At 43.9% G+C, this 21,393-nt stretch overlaps 1 protein-coding gene across 8 annotated transcripts in view; it reads right to left on the bottom strand.

Moving 5' to 3' along the window:
- TACC1 (transforming acidic coiled-coil containing protein 1) overlaps window positions 1–21,393 on the bottom strand; it is a 77,353-nt gene that overhangs the window by 8,041 nt on the left and 47,919 nt on the right. For 4 of the 8 annotated variants that reach the window (XM_077305529.1, XM_077305530.1, XM_077305527.1 and 1 more), the window contains 7 exons: window positions 17,761–17,796; window positions 11,590–11,650; window positions 11,231–11,441; window positions 4,373–4,431; window positions 1,503–1,643; window positions 904–980; window positions 390–433 (listed from right to left, as the gene is read on the bottom strand). In XM_077305529.1, the coding sequence (XP_077161644.1) occupies window positions 390–433; window positions 904–980; window positions 1,503–1,643; window positions 4,373–4,431; window positions 11,231–11,441; window positions 11,590–11,650; window positions 17,761–17,796 (629 nt within the window). The remainder of the gene's footprint in view (window positions 1–389; window positions 434–903; window positions 981–1,502; window positions 1,644–4,372; window positions 4,432–11,230; window positions 11,442–11,589; window positions 11,651–17,760; window positions 17,797–21,393) is intronic. The other 4 variants (XM_077305532.1, XM_077305526.1, XM_077305531.1 and 1 more) reach the window with 2 other exon arrangements.

The raw sequence follows: 21,393 nt of genomic DNA, 5'->3' as shown, positions 1-21,393 counted from the left end.
ATCCATTCTGCTGCCTGAAAACCTAGAAGCATGAAAATTCAGCTCACTTGCATTTTTTAAAAAACCATAGAACTGAAAAGGCGTGAAAGGACTATCTAGAAGGTACCACCATCCATCATTCCCACACCACAACACACTGCTGTGAACCACTGCATAATACAGAGCATTGTATATTACAAACAGAGAACAAGTATATCATAATACAACTCAAGCAGAGCAACACAGCTCTCTGCACTTTGCTTTATGTTCTCCGCACATTGTGGACTGTATTACTAAATTTGTTTGCAGGGCCAAGGGAAGAAATGAAGAAGTTGATCTGCAGTGAAGCTTGTTGATCTTTGACCCGTGTTTATTCTCAAACAAGTATCCAGCACTTGGCAACTGCTTACCTATCATCTGAGCAATGGTCTTCTCATACTCAGCCACTATCTTCCTGCAGAAAACAGAAAGGGCAGGGTGAACACACCAAGGTCAGAATGTTAACTTCTCCCTGTACTGAATGGAAATCTCTGATGCTTCTTATTTCCCTCCATTTCCATCAACCTCCTTCCAACTCACTTCCTCAAGAGAGAGGCCTGTTGTGTTCAGACACGAGCCACTCGTGAACTTCCTCTTATGTGGCTTCAGGATGGTTTACATGCATATCTTGACCATCACTCCTGGGCCCTGCCAGCTTTATATTGGGTTTTACGTTTTTACTGTAAGCTGGCAGGGCCCAGGAGTGGTGGTCAATAAACACAAATATAAATTAAAAAATAAATCTCAGCAATATTTGATTCTGCTTTCCACAACCTACAGTTGAGCGGCTGCACAGCCTTTATCAAAATTCCCAAAACCTATTCTTCACCCTGCATTTGGAGGAGTTGTTCAAGGTGTCTGCGGGTTTGTTGCGGTTTTTATTACCTCATTTCCAAAACCTCTTGCCGGCTTTCTTCATACTTCCGCTTCCATTCGTTGGCTTCAACCTCTTTAGTGATGATCTAGAAGGAATGGGAAAAAAGCCACAAAAGGAATTGGAAAAAAGCCACAAAAAAACCATGCCACTGCAAAACAAGAACAGCAATGTGTCCGTCCAGCAGAAGTTGTTTTAAAACATTTTAAAACAAGAAACAAAGAAAAACATTTCCTTGCAGGAATCAATCAGCATCTTTTCTTCCCCAGGTGGACCTTCTCCTTATCCCTTGACTCAGATTCCAAGTCAGTGGTGGACCTTCATACTCAAATTCATTCCATTGTGATTGCAGAGGGTGGCCCTCTCAAATCAACCTCCTGCTCTGCCTGCAGCCTCCTTCAGAGGTGTGCCTTATCTGAGGCAGCCCTCATCTGCTACAACAATCCTTCTCAATCCAACCCAATCCTTCTCAATCCAAGGTAACCCTCTCCTTGCCCTACCCCTCTTTCCTCATCATTTTTCATACAATCTTTCTCCCTTTCAAAAAAAAAATAATAAAACACACACTTTTCACACCCACAGCACACACTGGGATTGGCCTGCTTCTCACCTCTTCTCTGATCAGAGTTAGAACTGCCATCTTATCCGATTCCTTGAGGCAAATGGCGTCCAGGGGGCTTTCAGTACCCCCCTTCATGCCCAATGGTGGAACTCCAGAGACCTTGTCTACAGAACACAGCTCAGAATTCCCCTGCAGAAAAAAATGACTGGTCAGGACTGGCCATCCACCTTGAACTGGCTGGTTTCTCAGCAGCCATCCGCATTCACTCCGAAGGCCCAAAATCAACAGTATCAACGAATTTTGGTAATAATGGTTTTCGAAATTTGTCTTGAGAGAAACTTAGATTCACTAGTGATTATGTAGTTAACAGCTAGGTTTTGTTGGGCTTTTGTTTGTTTTGCTGATTTAGAATATGATATTAAGTACAGGAAAGGCCAAAAGGTACACAAAGCCAAGGAATTCAAAACATACCGATACACATCTCCGACGCTCATCACCCACTCCAAGCAACAAAACTACCCATGAAAGGCTCTATTTAAATTTTCGAGCCTTCAAACAGACACAACATGAACATTCTGTACATTTTCGCCATAACCAGAAACATAGGGGCAGAAGAAAGCCAAGCTGTTGGCTTGTGTATTACCAAATTCAAAGATACAGCTGGTGTTTGGATAGGAAACAGCTAGGTCAGATGGCCCTCATTCTTTAGTTGAAACATTCCTGTTGTTCAGTGTATGCTACCAAGCTGGTTTATAACAATCAGTTAAAAGGCAATTTATACACATGTGTATGACAGAGAATGCCATCACTAATAAGATAACACATTACTTGCAGAACAGAAAAATACCCTCATTTTTAAAAACTCATATAAACAGAGCTATTTATGGACAGTTTGTTTGCTTATAAGGAAAAAATGCAACATTTTATTGCATACTTTTGTAGGGGGGAGTGTGTTAAAGTTGGATTCGCCAGCCCCATTTGGTCTCAGAAATAATAAAAAGGATTTTATTCCATTCAGCAGTCACACCCTTTCTGCCCAGTCCTTGCAAACAGCACACTATAACACAGCAGAGTCCTTCTGCAAGGTCTCCCTGCTATACAAAGTCCATCTGAACACTTGGCTACACTTTTCTTTTTCTTTTCCAATTGTATGCACAAAAATCCTGCCAAAACATGCACCCATTTAGACAACGTTTTCACCACTGTTTCTTCAGTGGTAAGAAATGGATCTCAAATAATGTTCTATGAAGAGTCACACTTTCTTTCAGATCTATATAGGATATTTTTGCATAGAAGGTTTTCAAGCAGAATAGTAAAGGACCATATGCTACTGTTAGGCTTAATCCACATGTAAGGTAGGTCCCCCAAAGAAACAAATCTTTCCTATTAAGCTTGACATATTTGGAAACTTCCTCTACAAAAATATCCTGAAAGAAAGTGAAACTCGTAATAAAAGAATATTATTCTGAGATCCGTTTCTTGCCACTGAAGAAACAGCGGTGAAAACCTTGTCTAAACTGGTGCACGATTTAGCAAGATTTTTGTGAATACATTTCAAACATAACAAAAAAATTAAAGTGATATGTATGCATCCAAGTATTCAGTTTTTGTTTTGAACTTCAATTTGCTGCTTTGCTTTGTCTGAATGGTTGGCCCTCCTTGACTCTGCACAGCTGCCAGTAGAGGGCACAGATCTGAGGCTGTAGTTTTACCATGCAAAGCAGGAGTCCACCAACCAGACCTTGAGGCAGGGCTCTGAAACCACCACCTGATGTAACAGAACTCTCAGAGGATGAGATTTCCAAGTTCCAGTTCTCTGTTATGTTGTTTCTGCAAATCCTTTAGAAATATATATATCATGTCCATAGTCTGCCCTTCATTTAAACAGCTCAGTGCAGCGTTCCTGGGATTCTTTCATTTTTGTCTTCACTCACTCCTGCAAAGCTGGTTACACTGCATGGCAAACAAAGGGCCAGTGTTCAAAAATATAACCATGCTCCACACAAATCAGCCTGAAGGATATGCTCTTATGGGAAAGGACAGGACAGTTTAGCTAGCTTTCCTTTACAAGGTTAGTGATTTGGGAGGGGGGGGCAATACTATTGTTATCAGATGGCCAGACTTCTGCTCAGGAAGGCTAGACAAACGGTGCTCTGCTATAAGGAAGGAGAAGGCAAATGATTTTTTGGAGCAGTGGGAGCAGGGTACCCCTTCTACTACAGCCTACTCTAAACACAGAGTTAATGAACAGCATCTCACCAGGCATTGCCTTTTCAAGCATATTTTTGCAGGCGTCAGGATAAGAAACTCGCTTGTTTTGCACAATTTAAACTGAAACTCCTAGCATTCTGAATTTTGTGTTCACTTGAGGCTGTTTTCTTTGCTTCCTGGGAGTCTCAGAATTCTGAGGACAATAGCATCTTCTTGACTCACTCTGGAACTAGCAGAGGCCGATTAAATTACAGAAAGTAAGAGAAAACACATCATCCATGAAAATAACATTCTTAATATGGAGATTCTTGGGTGGGTCGGGGGAATCATATTCTGTGATCTCTGCAATTAACTGTGACTGTCCATTACTCCTGCAGAATGACAGTGCAATAACGAACAAGGGGTGAAAGAAATATTGTCTTTGCAGAGCTTAAGATGTGGCCTGCCCTGACCTGGCTAGCCTGATCTCATCAGATCGCAGAAGCTAAGCCAGGGTTGCCTCTAGTTAGTATTTGGATGGGAGACCCCCAAGCAAATCCAGGGTCGCTCCGCAGAGGCAGGCAATGGCAAGCCACCTCTGAATGTCTCTTGTCCTGAAGTCCCATAAGACAGCTGTGACTTGATGGCAAAAACAAAGCTTTTAAAGGCCTACAGAGATGGAGCCGCATTGTATTTCTAAGGGAGGGTAGACTGGCCCTCACACTTACCAGTATATTGTTGAGACCACTGCTCTCTGTCAGGTTGCAGGAAGGTTCCTTAGTAAAACCTGAAGGGGAAAAAAACACCAGTGGGTTATAAACTCTGAGAGCACCTTAGCGAGGAATTCACTGGAACAAGGGAAATAACAATCAATCTGCCCTCGGTCTCAGACTCCTCGTACTCACGGCATACTTGGGGCTGAACAATACAAGACCTTTTCCAGCTGTTTGGAGCTGCATGTGTACCACAAACCCAAAGTTATGCAAAAAACTCCCTCCCTCGGCCCTTTTTGTTCAGGAAAACAGAAACGGGAGGCAGAAGCATTTCCTTTCCCCTGTGGTCCTGAGCCAAATAGAATTTAACAACAACCTTCCCTGAAACAGTTCTATGGCTATAGAACCGACTAGTTAGAAAATGTATTGTGTTGTTCAGTCCAAGCGTTATAGGTTGTCAGAGACAGTAGATTGGCTGAAAGCGTCCCTCCCCCCTCACTTTGCTGCATTGTTGGTGTTGGTTCACACTTGCACATATACATCATTGTTCAGCATTCTGCGATGAAGATCTGATGGTTGATTCGTACAAAGTATGGAATTTGTAGAAGCAGCAGATATGGAAATGTATGCATGGAGTTATGAATGGTTTGAAGTCCTTTTTTTCAAACCTAATGCACCACCCATTAACTTTGCTGGGTTTTACCTGTTTTTTGTACCTGGCTTGGAACCATATATCAATAAATCTGAATATGAAACTCCACAGGTTATACCTTCATCCTAATATAAGTATTATGGAAGAAAAAGCTCTCGCTCTATATTTTCTTTAAACCATGCATAAATGTTAAACCTCCCACTTAGCTTCATGTCCCACTTAGCTATCTTTTCTCAAGAGTGAGAACCCCCCCAATCCTTTAGCTTCTCCTCCCAGGCAAGATGCTCCCTTGATCAGTAGTTCTCAACCTGGGGGTCAGGACCTCTTTGGGGGCTGAACGACCCTTTCACAGGGGTTGCGGCAGGGCAAGCAGTCTGGCTAGGGTGGGTGCCATCCACACAACAGCCTTGCAGGGTAGATTGAGATAGAGCGTTCGTCTGGAGCAGCAGAAAAGAGCGAGATAGACATGAACTGAACTGAGAAACTCAGTTTATATACAATCATGAACAATGGATCTTCACACCATTGGTCAGTTTCGGTTTAATTTCTGTGAAAGAACACTTGCATAATTTTATGGTTGGGGGTCACCACAACATGAGGAACTATATTAAAGAGTCGTGGCAGTAGGAAGATTGAGAACCACTGATCTAGGCAATGCAGGTTCGAACCCAAACCCTGCCTCTATCTCTGCCCTTGATCATTGTAGTTGCCCTCTGGTGACATGTTTCTTTTTATGATGGAGTCATCAGAACTGTACAGTAATCTCACAGTATAATCCTAAACACCCTTCTAAATCAGCTGATAACTAAAAATATAAAACACAAACGTGGCCTACTTAACTTTCGGAATGCATGTATTATATCAGGGACCTGAGGTGGTTATGCAGCAATCTTGTGTTTTTCTGGTATTGTGTGAAACACCCCTTGGTTTGGGCAAATACAAAACTAATAGAGGCTCTACCATAGGACCAGGTGAAGCAATCATCTCAGGAAAGCAGTGCTGCACTTACCTGTAACTGTTGTTCATCAAGGTGTCTTCTGTGCAGGCACACACTCCCTCCCTCTTAACCCCACTGTTACATTCAGGAGGACTGAGGGGAAAGTAAGACTCCTCCTTGCAGAGCACATGACTTCTAGACAGGGAAATGGCCTCTAATGAGCTGTGCAGAAGAGGGGCTCCCCCTTGGAATGTTAAAGAAATACCAGAGTAGCTGTAAGAAAGCCTCTGGTGGCTGGCCTATGCAAGCACTGCCCCAATGTGGCACTGCACAGAAGACCCAGGGTGAAAGAACCAGGGTGATGTAGTGAAACAGAGAACTGGACTCACAAGATTTGGATTCAGATTCTATTTAGCCACAAAACTCACTCGGCCATGTTATTGTGATACCCTTCTTCTTCTTCTTCTTCAAAATGTCTTGTAATAGATCTCCTCCATGCAAAAAATAAACAACTCCCAAATAAAGGTCCTTCTATTTTTTTGTTGCCCTGTTCTCTTCCCCTCACCCTTCTTTTTACTGCTTTTAGGAGAAACAGTTGTTGTCGCACCCCACCTTTTGAGGCGGCAACTCAATGGAATGGGACATAACAGCCTGCTGGTATTTTCATGAGGTGGTCAAGAACAGCTGTTTCTTCCCTCAGAATGACAAGAATGTGAGTATCTGACCAGCCAGGCCCACAAGCCAATTGCAAATTTCACACACATCCCCTTCTATTCTTATCCGCTGGGCAAATAAATACCATCTCCATCTGTAAACCAGAGACAGGGAACATGCTTTTGCAGTGTCCTTTTACTCAGCCATGGAGGTTTCTGACTCCCATATTGTCTGCTAAAGCAGTGATTTACAACTGTTAGGCAGCCATTTCTGCCAAGGGAATATCTATGGTGTTAAGGATTCACACACTTGCAGACAGGTATTCTATGATACCCAGTTCAGTTCACATAGGAACTGTTCTACCTCACACACACTACATGATCTGACAGGATACCCTATGTATTGCTGGGGGGGGGGGGAGAGTTAACTTGCTGGCCATCTTATCGCCAACAAATCCTTGATAAAGTTTTGACATGCTTTGAAGTTCTCTGGAACATAGTTTGAAAGCCACAATGCTACAGGGACAAAACAAATGGATATTTCAAATGGATTTTGTCAAACAGAAAACAAGTAAGGGGAACACTCCTCCACACTTACAGGAAATAAACAAACCTCCCTGAATGCGGAATGTTAACCTGCAAGCTAAAAGCCTTGTCCCCAATGTTTGTTAGTTAATTTATTTATTTATTATATCTGCTAGCTGTTGTGGCTGATATTCTTGTGCCAAGAGTAGAGACCCCAAATTGAGTCAGTCATTAGTCCTCTGTGGTAATGAATGTTTATCAAGCCTGCAGCTGGAATAGTACCATGGAGGAAATCCTTGGCATCTCTAGCATAGTCAAGTGGGCCATGAGAACATGGATAGCGAGAGTTGAGGAAAATAGCATTTTCTGGAGCACAAAATACTTCAGCTGTATGCAGATGACATAAACTACAAATTATGAACCACTGCTTGATCAAACTTCAGTTAATGGTGAAGACTGAATGCAGATGGTTCAGCAAACCAGAGTTTGCAGACCATTGTTTATACTAATTCTGATTTGTCATCTGAATTCACAAGCCAACTTTGCAGAGTAGCACTGCCCTCAGTGGCCACTTTCCCACAAAGCTAGCCATACAGGAAGGGTGACCTCCTAGTTGGCAGGTGGTCGAGAAGAAAGAAGCATGCAAACTAAGGGTCATGCAGAAACCCGTATTTGTTGCTTACCTCCGAGAGGCTAGTCAGTTTGTTGCACAATATGATTTAAACTAACCATGGTCTAACTCAGCCTTTCTCAACTTTTTTACTGTTGACAAACCCCTGAAATGTTTTTCAGGCTTTGAGAACCCCCAGAAGTAGCACAATGGTGCAGAATATAGTTGGGAAGCATAGCTGTGTACCCAAGGCCCCTCCCCTTTCCACCCCCTCCAGGCTTATCATTGACCATTGGAGAGTCAACATGAACATATATGGTTATATCACCAGATAAACATTTAACCAATTTTAAAAATATATACAAAATTAATTAACTCCCATTCATTAGGGAAATTCTTCCACAGCCATCAAGAAAACCTGGTGGAGAAAGCCTGGTCCAACTTGTAATCCAGTGGTCCCCAACCTGCGGGCCGCGGCCCGGTGCCGGGCCGCGAAGGCCATGGCGCCGGGCTGCGGCTCCCTCTCCCCGCCCCCCCCCCGCAGTAAAAAACTTCCCAGGCCGCAAGCTTACGGCCCGGGAAGCTTCTTACTGCGGGAGGGTGGGGAGAGGGAATCAGGGCCGGCCGCGCCCGTGCCGCGAGTGCGGCCCGATGCGTGGACGCGGCCCGCGGGCGCGGCCGATGCGTGGGCGTGGCCCGCGCCCCGATGCCCTGCCGGTCCCCAACCTCAGAAAGGTTGGGGACCACTGTTGTAATCCATGTAGTCTTTTGCCAGAGGTTTTTGACATGCAGGAGAAAGAGGAGGTTCTGACTATATCATTGGGCCACAGGGCCCAGAAACAAGAAGCCACCATCAGCTAGAAGGTAGGGATGTGAGTAGACTAACATCCAGGGCACTTCCCTCATCATCTTCTCCAGCAACAACAGCACGAGCATCTCAACATTCCAGCAGACCTCAACAGGCCAGGTTTCTTTGTTGCAAAAACAGCATTTAAAAAAAAGGAACACAGCATCTCAGCAACTAAATATATGTCTAGATAGGAGTATAAATACATTCAATAAATAAAGGTCCTGTTTGCCTTCAAAATGTAAAATCCACTTCATTAAATTTCTATAGACCCAAACTAACCAACATGATTTAGTTAACTGCCTGCATTATTGTCAGTTACTGAGATAAATAAGCCTGTAGGATTCTACCCTACCCCAGGCATCTTACAGCTCTCTCATATGCTTGGAGATAAATTATTTACGGTAGAAGAAAGTAACGGCCACAGACATTCAGCCTGGCAGCTCTGGATGCCTGCACCTGGAAACCAAGGACGTTGATTAAATGTTGCTTGGGCTTTAATTATGTTTAAATGCACTGGCTGCAAATTATATAGAGGAAAGGAGTTCAAAACGCAACCAGGAATGGTACCAGCACAGACATATTTAAAAGTACCAAGAAAATGCCTTCAAGGGATTCATCTCTAAAAGCTTAATATTAAAGCTAACCATGAACTCTTGCATAATCTTAACTCCTTAAAGCATTAACAAAACCACACTTCCTGAAATCCTAACAGTTTGAAGGGTTCTGGGCTAATAAGTGAAGATGTTCACTGTTATGTCAAAACAGGTGATGAGCTGAGCTCAGGAAAGGGAAAAAAATAGTGGATTTTAGAATCCTCTCCCCCAAATGCCCCCCCTCCATAATTTCAGGTCAGACTGTCCAGCCCAATTCAGCAACGCTTAGGATAATTTAAGGGATGGGAACTGGTATTTAATCAATATGCTGATGAAAGTTCCAGTGAAAACTGGAAGTGACAGCATGGGATGTTCTAGGGGGTGTTAAAGCTTCTACAGCAAACCCAAATCTTAGAGTCTTCACCAGAAGTAACCTCAATATCCCAGCGAAACACCAGCACATTTCCCAGTTTCTCTTGTCAGTGCACCAGTGGCTAGCAGACAAAATACTGGGTTGATGGGAGATATCCCACTATAGTGGGAGACCTGAAGCCCTAGCTAAAGCAGCTTCAGGATTGCCCTACCCATACTGCTACATTTACCAAAAGCCCTCTCCACCACTGATACTTCCCCTGGGTGAAGGAAGATGGCAGTGAAACCCCTTGATGAACAATGTAGCATAGACTGAAGCCATGGATGTTACAGTAGCCTGGGATGAGCTTGCATGGCTGCTGGGATCCTGGGTATGAAATTTCCTTAGCCCTCGACATCCCTGACACAACACTGCACCCCATCTTCAGTGTCCAAAAATGTTGTTTGTCATAAGAACAACCTTTCCTATGAACCTGAGTATCTCTAGATTTTGCAGTGAACGTGCATCACAGCATCCAGAGCCTGAGGTCCTGTACAGTGCCTCCAGAAATCCTCTGTGCTTTCTCCCCTTACCGTGGGGAGAGTCTGAAAAGTATGGCTATGGGGCAGTGAAAGTGGTACACTGATACTAAAAGGCCTTTCAGACTTGGTTAGTGGTAAGGCAGGGTCCCTCCTCAGGATGCCCTGAACATCTAGAGCAGGTAGTCCCCCTCTCCAGAGAAAGACTGGTAGTGGGTGTGGAGTATTGGACTGGGGTTGGGCTACGACATCTAGGAATTTTATTATATTACCAGTGTTTTATTGTGGACCATTACAAGCTGGCTTGGCCCAGGAGTGGCTGTCTATAAATAAAAATAAATAAAGGCATGATAAACTCTGGACCCGATCTATTATAAATTCAACAAAAAACAAACAAATTATCCCAAATCATTGGGTCAGGGCGTATCCACCCACCACCAATCAAAGACTAGTTGATTTTTTAAAAATGGCTGGGGGAGGGGAGAGTTTGAGGTTATGCACTGAATTAGTAGATCGAGTCCACTTCAGTAGATTATTATGAAGGCCAAATTTAATCAATGTAACTGAAGCTTCTGGGCACACATGTTTAATTTGTTTTTGGATCTGCAGCAACAGGACTGTGAGAAAAAAAAATTAACAATAGCCATCTGGTCCAACAGGAAGAACAACAGAATGAAGCCAATCAATCAATAAATAAGGAGAATCTCCTGGGCTAGACCACTAGAGGTCCATATAGGCCACCATCATGCAGATCCTTCTAGAAAATTTATAAGACACGCATGAAGTCCACAGACTTCCCCCTGTTGTTCATCTTCCAAAAATTTGTGTTCTTTCTGCTTCAGAACCTGGATGGCTCATTTATCTACCATGACCACTGACAGAGAGTTGGATGTTAACTGGATCCCATGTTATGGATGGAAAAGCTGTGATACAATAACCATGGTGAAGCTAAGCAAGGTTGATTTGGGATGGGAGACCACCAAGCAATCCTACATTATCTACTTTGAATTCCATGATGAGGGAAGATCGATCTTCATAGTGTTTTGTTTTTAATACGCAAGTGGTTAATTAAACTGATGAACCTGTTAGCCCTCCCAAAACCACATGCTCTATAGTATTAGACAAGAGAGATGTATAATGAAGAGAGAGATGGTACTCATACCTTCTGAGGATGAAAACGTATGATTTATGGCAGACACAGGAACATTGGAACACTCAAAGTACTCCAGGTCTTCCTCGGGCTCACCTTTCACCTCTGATTCAGCTGGCTTCTGACTGGAGGACGTGGAAGCCAGTTTTTCTTCATCGGTGGCATGTCCATCCCTATTGGGAAGGTCTGGGATTTGGGATATGAGCACTCCATCTTCTTCATCCTGTGCAGTTAAGGAGACATATTGGATCAGATAAAGGGATGTAGTTAGGAATTCCCATCTTTTGGAACGTACAATTAATTGGCAGCCACGACCTCCCCCCAATCTAAGCTTGCTTCCAGGAGGATAACAATGTAAGGAGTAACCCTACCTTAGTGCAAGCATCTAGAACCAGAGATTGCGGTTCATATTTCTTCACCTTGCATCCACTCCTGCAACAAGAAAAGGAATAAAGGTCAGTATTAGGCTTTCTGGTTTTGGGGAGGAAAGGGATGAGGGGGCAGATGAGGTAAGCTTTCAGGCAGCAAAAGGAAAGGCAGGTCCAGAACATACACTATCTCTGCTGGAAATGCAGGTTTCAATGACTAGCAGAGAAAGGCAGCCCCAGCTATGTTCCTACTTAAAGGGAGAGCGAGAGCAAGGCACAAAAAGATGGGGAGAGGGGGGGAACCACTTGTTGCACAGGAAGGACAAATGGATGAACCTCTTCAGTGTGCAATTAATCTTTGGAACTTACTTGGTTACAGTGATGGCTGAGAGCATGAATGACTTTAAAAAGAGACTAAACAGATTCATGAATCAGCCATGTTGACCAGGGTGAACCTCCACAATTAAAGGCACTGAACCTTTGAATATCAGTGCTAGACGGCAGCATCGGGAAGAGACCTTGGTTTCTATACTCCTCTTGTTTGCCCTCCAGGGCAATTTCTTGGCCCTTGTATGAAACAAAGTGTTTGACAAGATGGACCTCTGCCTGATCCTGCAAGGTCTCATATTCTTATGCACAATTTTATTCAGACACATCACCTAATTTGCATTCAGAGAGGGAAAGCAAACAAATCTGCAACTCCACAAAACAAAATCAGTGTCCAGTGGCACCTTTAAGACCAACAAAGTTTTATTCAAGATGTGAGCTTTCGAGTGCAAGCACTCTTCCTCAGACTATGAACGGACCATGAACTGAGGAAGAGTGCTTGCACTCGAAAGCCCACGCCTTGAATAAATCTTTGTTGGTCTTAAAGGTGCCACTGGACTCTGATTTTGTTTTGTTGTGCTGCTTCAGACCAACACGGCTACCCACTTAAATTTGCAACTTTTCTTCCTAGAAGACTGCCTTGTTTATCCTAGATCTCCCCCCAGTAGTTTAAACATGTGGCAGGAGGAACTCAAAACATGGGGCAGGAGCAATTCTAGCTTGAGCTGTAACCCTAGAATATTTATTTCAAGTTCTCCATCCATGTATTCGTCCAGTTTCAACTATCTATATCAGGGGTAGTCAAACTGCGGCCCTCCAGATGTCCATGGACTACAATTCCCAGGAGCCTCTGCCAGCATTCGCTGGCAGGGGCTCCTGGGAACTGTAGTCCATGGACATCTGGAGGGCCGCAGTTTGACTACCCCTAATCTATATAATAGAAAGTTAACGAAGAACAGACTTGGCTCCCTCCTGCAGGTCAAAGAGCCCCCTGGGAAAGGCGCAATTAGACCAACAGGCATCCTCCCTCACCATCAAATTAGCGTGGGCAGGAGGGGAGCAAAGCTGAGTCGCTGCCTGCCTCCTTCCTAGATCCCCCTTTGCTGGCTAATCTTCAGCTTAAACCGAAGATGTACTGCCACTGCAATCAAATATGGTAGAATGCAGAGCCAACGATTTTGGAAGTAGATTATCATTTCCCAAGACGTTAAAAGACATCTTGAAAGCTAAACAGTTGCTGCAAGGCCATTTTTATAAAACAGGTCACTCAAAGTAAGTTTCAGATCCGACTGGAGTTTAGCTCCACAGACACAGTGAAGTAAAAAAAAAAAATTGGATCGCGGCCATCTTATGCATGTTTAATTGGAAGTAAAATCCCACTTTCAATGAAATGCCCCTAAAGACCATTTACGCACTGGAGGTTTCATGCCAGGCTGCAGGCTGGACTTTTAGTCGGGACAGATTGCCCCACCTCTTCCTGCACCCACATGGGGGAGCATTTGGACTGGTGCACCTCATCTGCCCCCGATTTGTGCTCATCCATGGGAGCTGGGGCAGTGAAGTTCTCAGTGCATAAACGGTCAAAGAGACGCATGCATGACTGCAATTTTAGAATCCCACCCCTAAAATATTGCCCTTCCCTTGGCTTCCACCAACGCCTGCCTCAGAAAAGCAAGCTATAAATACCGCAAACACATACATCACAAAATAAATAAATAAAATGTGTAAGTAAGCAAAATCCAAGCGAGACCCCCCCTGCAGATTTACATCAGAGCACAGGAATATCTCTGCTGGGTCCTACATACTATCTGAGACTTCTCATGAGATTTCATGTGTGCAACTTCCTAATTAATAAAACTGACAACCACCAGGGTTTGGGCTGTAGAAACTTTATGGGCTTTACGAGTACATCAGTAATGTCTATTCGAATATTGCACATTTTCAGTTCTGCACACGAGCATTCCTATACTGGCCCTTGGTTGCTCACTAGCTCTGAATTTTAAAGCAGACAAGCTCTTTTAAGGTTGCTGACCCCAGCTTTAGAAAAAGACTAGCCACATTTTTTGCAGGAGATATCCAGCTTTACAGCCCAGCCCTTATCGGACTTCTGGCTGGGTAGGCTTTGTGTGGGTGGTACAAGACAGACTTCCTGGTGCCAGAAGAGCTGCAGGACCTCAGTCCCCCTCCCCGCACCCAGCCCTAGTTTCTGAAGTGAGCTAAACACTGAAGTGAGCTCCCCCTCCTTCCAAACCCTTCAGCCTTTTTACATAGCAGTTCATGCCTCACCCACGTTTCCCTAGTTTTCACATTCAGCCCTTATCCATCGATCCTGGATCTAGGTATCAAGCACTTCCCCATCCCATCCCCTCTTTTCCCCTCTAAAAAGTGTGAATTAATTAATCTTATACAGTGCCATTCCAATTCCCATTCCGCCATGGCTGCCAAAGAATAATGCACCCACGTAACCAAACAACACAACATCTCAGCCCCAAACAAATTCTCTTGAGTGATGATGAAGCAACAGGGCTTTGTTCTGTATCCAACAGTTAAGTGATTCACCTTCCTCTCCAAATAACTCCCCCTCCCAAAGAAACACATTTATCCTTTATATTTTCGGCGGACAAAGTAAATGAGAGGGATTTGTACCTGAAAGGGAAAGAAGGCAAGATCCTATCATCACCCCTGATACATGTCAGTAATTGTCTTCAACATTTCCAGACCCTTAAACTCTATTCTACCACATTTTCCATGTTTGCCTTTTCTCCCCACCCCCAACCTGTCTTCTTCCTTCTCGCCATCAAAATGGCTGCTATACTACTGAGGCAATCCACCTAAGGACTGAGTATCTCTGCCTGAAAGCGGCATGCTACATCTTACGTGCGATGCTTGTGCCAGCTCTGCTTCTGCTCTTCCATCTGCAATCAGTTTCCACTTGCAAAAACCTTCTCAAGCAAACCCTTCCACACTCTTAACAACTGGGCTCAAAGTTTGGTTGCTGATCTCTGGACAAGCCAAAGAAAAACAGACTGACACACTTCAGGAGACCATGAGACAATGCAACCTGCTTGATGGTCTCTACTCGCTTTCCTTCTTGCTAGGAACAAAGACACGGAGCAAAATACTCGACACCACTGCAAGGGAGGGCACAAAAGGAAAGGCACAGCACAGAGCACAGCAGAACGTATTCTCCAGGAGCCCCAGAGCTGGAGGGATGCTCATGCATGCCAAGGCAGTGTGCACAACTCATGCTCTGAGATACAACAGCACATAGTGTCCTGTCATAGGCTTTGCACTAGTATCGCATACATATCTATTCACCCAGTCACTTATGGAGAGTTAGATTCTCTTCCAGTCAATCAGATAAAGAACCTTTAGGAAAGCTAGGGAAAGTCACATTCTGGCAGTCAATGCTATTATGACAGCAGGTCAGCTAAAAAAAAATCTATAAGTAACTTAAGTACATTTACATGAAAGTCTCTTTCACACATAAATGTAAAACCATTTATCACAGTTATACCACAACCGGGCAACTAGAGATCAAATGCTGGCACTATGGAGCTCAATTTGTTCAGCTTTGTGCAAAACTAACTCAGAACATTTGGATGCTGCTTCTGAGACAAGAAATGCATATTTTTTTCAATAACGCCATAAAGTGTGCTGCAGACAAGGCTGTTGCTAACTTACAAAGGTCTCAGGCTTCAACTTTTTTGGATGCAGAATTTAGGAGATCCTAGTAAACAATTTGAATTTAATTTTCTTTTGAGCACAGTGCTCTAACCACAGGTCCTGGCTGGCCCTTGCTCTCATTTCTGTCACTCTAAAATCAGAGTCCAGTGGCACCTTTAAGTCCAACAAAGATTTATTCAAGGTGTGAGCTTTCAAGTCTGAGGAAGAGTGCTTGCACTCGAAAGCTCACGCCTTGAATAAATCTTTGTTGGTCTTAAAGGTGCCACTGGACTCCGATTTTCTTTCTGCCACTCTGTCAGCCTTATTCTCTGTACGAGGAGGTCACAAAGACGGTAATTTCTCCAAAACACAACCAGAAAACTGGAAATGTTCTAGGATGACCTAGGGCATTTTGATGTATGTGGCAGCACACATTACCCTGCCATTCATTCACAAAGATACCAATCCAATAGACAAGTTATTATGACACTTGAAACAATGGCATTCCCTGGACTCAACAAGGACATAGGTTTTTTACCTCACTATGCATGCTAACCTCATTCAACTCTTATATCCACATTCCTTACGATCCCCTCTTTTTAATTTTATTTGGGACTATGTGACTGTAATGTGATGTTAGTAATATGTAATGTAATTTTGAATCTAACTCTCTGGTCTCAGGACAAGATAACTTTCCAGCACAGCTTGTCACTTGCAGGGATGCTTCCAAGCTTGGGTGGAGACAGATGGGGCAAGCAACTGGTCTCTTTTAATTATGTCTTGTCACAACTGGGAAAGTGTCTGCCATTAATTACTAACATGGACAGTTCTATTTCTCCATTTTTTTTGTGAACTACAACTGAACTCAAAAGGTCTGATTAGCTGTTTTATCAAAGAATTATCATATGGCATAATTTGGATATTATGACACAGTTTACTAATTTGCCACTGATTTACCTTTTCTATATATAATTTCTGCATGTAGATGTATTCTCATGATTCTTGTTCCATTTTTTCTGAGGAAGTGTGTCTACACATGAAAGCTCACACCTTGAATAAATCTTTGTTCGTCTTAAAGGTGCTATTGGACTCAATTTTTGTTGTCGATCCAATAGACAGTTCTTCTAGGACCTTTGAAGAATATCTGGGGATTGTGCCTACCGCCCTCTCTGCTGTTCGCAGCATCGCCCAAACCCTTCCGCCTAAGGAAGTGGCATGTCATTTTAAAGACTCTCAAAATGCCACAAAGTCCCAATCCCAGTTGGTGTGCTTATCCCACATCATGCCTTTTCAAATACAAAAAAGGCCTGGGGTGGTGGTGCTGTTTTGGCATTTGATAAGGCATGGGAAGGGGACAAGAGCACCTCAGCCCAGCATGACACATGCAGAAGGCTGTGGGGTCCAGATCAGGTGGTAACATGGTGGGCGCCACTCTGAATGTTCCCTTGGTTTAAAAAATGCTCGTGCAAACAGAAACCTAGCATGGCAGGTGTTAAAGATTAAAAATTTCTTCCATTTACTTGCTGTGCTTTTTCTCTAGTGGCAAAGAGTTTTTAAGAAATACCGGAGGGCGTTCTGGAAAAAGACTCTACCTGTAATTGGAGGTGTTGCTATCCATTCTACCACCTTGGTATATTGCCACTGTATTTCCTGCAGGTGTGTCTGGCCAGATCAGAAAGGATATTTCCATGCATACAACTACAGAACTTGCACAGTCCTACAAAAGCACTGAAAACAAGCGCAGGGCAAAGACAGCATTCATGCCAAGGACAGCAGAGACCTCCGGAGCTCAGAATGAAGCTTCACCCCTTTGCCCCTACAACTTGTTCACAATCAGAGAATCCCTTGGCCAGGAACTAGCAAGAAACCCTACTTTTTTTAAACCAGGACCATGTGGAGTATAGGAGGGAGGGAAGGGAAAAGACACTATTCATATCACTTCTTAGTAACATGCAGGGAGAGCCACACAGATGTCATCCCTTTTCCTCTTTTCACTGCAAGCTAAGCTGTCAGATGAAATAATGTCTTTTAAGAGGAGGTTATGAACAAGAGCCAAACAACCAACTAAAAATAAAAACAATGAAGGCCAAGAGGAAGCTGCATGCAACAGAGACAGAAGCCCAAGGGGGAGGGGAGCCCAAAAGGGAACAAGGAACGAAGGAAGAAAAGAAGAGTACTTACAACAGAAAACAGAGAAATTTCACTTGCTCAGTAGTCCTGATGCATCAATAATGGACAGACAAGAAAGACAGGCAGAGAAATGGAAGGGAGGAGAAAATAAAGCATGTGAAAGACCTGGATATACTTCCTTGCCGGAAACAAAAGGAAAAGTTTAATTTTATGAGTGGGGAAAGCATGCAAGAGCGGAGATGTACATTTCAAATGCTCACTGCTGCTGGGAGACCAGGCACTTTCTAAAGAAGGATGCCCTGTGCCTACATTAGAATGGCACAGTTGGGTAGGACTATAACTCAGGGGCAGAGCACCTGCTTTGCATCTAGAAGGTCCATTTCCAGTGAACAATATCAGGTAGGAGGTGAAGTGACAGGCCTCCATCTGAGACCCTTGAGAGCGGTGGGACGCCAGAGCAGAGGAAGCTGCCCTCGACAGACCAACAGGCAGATTCAGAAATTTTGCTGATGAGTACAGAAAAGGTACAACATGCGGTATGTACAATTAATCTCTGTTCATTTCTGTTATTAAGCCAAGTTTCTACCCTTGCGGCTACAGAAAAGCTTGTTGATAAAGCCGGCTGAAATCTCAGAAGCCAGAGAGGTAGCCAAGTAAGATTTCCACGGGCTGGGAACAGAACTTAAGCATTCTCCCTCTCAACAGAAAATTTTACATTAAAAAAAAAATGCAAGTAGACATTAAGGATAATTATGCAAACAAGCATAATTACTCCCACATGCAGAATTCAGATGGCTTGGGTATGGAATTTTAATTATTTTAGCAAAATTCCACGCATCCTTGCTCACTGTCACTAAGCGTACCAGAAGGTAAGCGTTGGTGGACAAAATTCGTGTTTGATCTCTAACCATGAGGGTTGCCAGGCCCTCGGCCACTGCTGAGAGAGGGGGGAAAGGTTGCCGCCAGGTCCAGGTAACTCAGAGGGAGTATAATGACACAGAGAGATAAGCGGCAATTCTAAGGGATCCCCAGGTCTAACCTGGAGGCTGGCATCCCTTCCAACCACCCATCTCTTACAAACTAGTTGAGCTGGTATTTGTTACTCTGTGGGCATCTGAACTGCTGCATAACACCAGTAGCACCTACCCTCTCCCCAAACATACCAGCTGCTACAGTGTACCTCAAACTGACCCTCATTTCCCAAATTGTACCCCAAAATGACCCTCTGCAATGTTCCCAGTTTGGCGGGCCTGAAACAGATTGCCTGCATTTGGAACGGAGAACCCTTTCAAACAAAGTTTCTACTTGGAAAGTACTTCCATGTAGATAATATCATACATGTGCATATAGTGCGTGGAGGCAGGGAAGTGCAGGCCACTACCTCAGCAGGCTACTCTGGAATAACACAAACCTTTGTGCAACTGGCACATGGCAATTTGGGTATGAGATATAAACAATTTGATACATGGATGAGCTTCCAGTGTAGATTTTTCTTTTTAACATACTGAGGAAGTTCTGACACTCACCATTTTGCCAGTGCTTGCTGAATTTTGAAAACCTGACAACTTAAGGGACAAAATACACAACAAATGCTATGCAAGTCAGGATACGGGAGTCTGACCCGACACCTAACTCTCCTCACGTATTCAGGTGGGGAGCCATCTTGCTCTGAATTAGCAGAACAAAGTGTGAGTCCAATGGCACCTTTCAGACCAACAACATTTTATTTGTGTCTTAGGAAGCATGCTGCACATACCTTGAACTTAGAGGTGCCAACAGGCTCAAGGCTTTGTTCTTCTCCTCAGCTTTGTTGTCCGGCTCTATACAGCTCCAGGCCCTGTGATGGGGCACTGGAATTTTGGCCTCCCCTCCCACACTGCTGTCATTAGTAAAAATGGCCATGGAGGAGCTGTTTGTCCCTTCCTCAGGAAAGCACCCCCATGGCTGTTTCCACCAGTGAAAACAGCATGGGAAGGAAGCCTGGAGCACCTTCTTCCTCCCACTGCATTTGGAGCTACATGGAACAATGGAGCACTTTCAAGGTGAGTTATACCAATCCTACACGTAACAAGAAGTTTGGCTGGGCACACACGTTGTGTATTTTGGCCTCTAGAGACACAAAAGGAGAGAGGCAAGTCCTACAGACATAGCAGAACGGCTTCCTCTAAGCACTTCCAAAGCCTGTTTGTCTATTCTGCCCTTGCCTCTCACTGGTCCTCTGACTGTACTTGCGCTTAATAATTAAATTTTAATAATTAAAGAGGAAAGGTCTAATGCTGCCATGGGGAAAATGGCTCCCCTGTACAAGCATCATTTCTGCTTTGCTGGCCTTCCACAAGACTGTATCGGGTATTCTGCATCCAAGGTCGCTGAATTTCTGCCTCCTTGGCAATTCAGCCAGGACTAGCTCAAGCTACTTTGATGCCCTGCGTGAACATTAATTGTTGCTCTTCCCTGTATCCTGTTGTCTGTGAAAGGAGGAACAGTTTTCTCCTTGAGAGAACAATATCTGAAGGGGCAGAGGAACTGCAAGTGCCCCCTTCAAGCTTTTACCAATCAAGCCCCCCCTTTTCGCTCTCTGTACGAATGAAAACTGGATGCATATGAGCGAAGGTTGAGTCTAGAGGCACCTTTAAAACCAACAAAGTTCTATTCAGGGTACATGCCTTCATGCGTCTGCATGCTTCTGCAGATATATGATGCAATGTGCAGGCACACAAAAGCTTATACTCAGAATAATAATAACAAGAAGAATTGGTTCTTAAATGTCGCTTTTCTTTACCAGAAGGAGTCTCAAAGCAGCTTACATTCCCCTTCCCTTTCCTCTCCCCACAACAGAGACCCTGTGAGGGAAGTGAGTCTGAAAGGGCCCTGATATTACTGCTCAGTGGGAACAGCTTTATCAGTCCTGTGGCGAGCCCAAGGTCACCCAGCTGGCTGCATGTGGGAGAGGAGTGGGGAATCAAATCCGGCTTGCAAGTTCACACTTGTAACCACTATGCCAAACTGGCTCTCTTTGTTGGTCTTTAAGCTGCCTCTGGTCTCAACCTTTGTTCTGCTGCTTCATGCTAATTTGACTACGTACCTGAATCTACTTGGATTCATATGTTAATTGCAAGAAAGGTCGCTTTCAACTAGCAACTTATAATACTAATACTGTATGATTAATATGAATATTAACCATTTACATTTCACATTCCAAATGTCCGTTTCATATACGTAACCTCAATAATCTTTACACCAGTCCCGCAAAACTGAACAGCGTTCTGATGTACAGTGTTGAGAAAGTGAAGGGAATTTTCTTCTCCCTCTCCCACAGCACAGGTACTTGGGGGTCATCTAATCCCACTGATTAGGCTGCCCCAATCTCATCACAAATTGGAAGCTAAGCAGAGTCTGCCTGGGCTAGTATTTGGATGAGATACCACCAAGGAATACCAAGGTCACGACACAGAGACAGGCACTGGGAAACCACCTCTGAATGTCCCTTGACAACCCCATGGAATTGCTTTCCACGCCAGCTACACTGATGCACAATGGATGCCCAAAAACACAGTCATCAGATGCCTTTCTGGGAATCAAAACTTCCCCATTTCCAGTCTTGCAATCCCAGGCTGAGCATGTCTCTCAAGAGCCAGAGGCATCCTCATTTTAAAACACAGGGCCTCTAAACAAACATAACAA

This window comes from Paroedura picta, chromosome 12, assembly GCF_049243985.1.
Source record: "Paroedura picta isolate Pp20150507F chromosome 12, Ppicta_v3.0, whole genome shotgun sequence".
NCBI lineage: Eukaryota > Metazoa > Chordata > Lepidosauria > Squamata > Gekkonidae > Paroedura > Paroedura picta.
The sequence above is the reverse complement of the archived record's forward strand: the minus strand, read 5'-3'. Positions and strand labels throughout refer to the sequence as shown.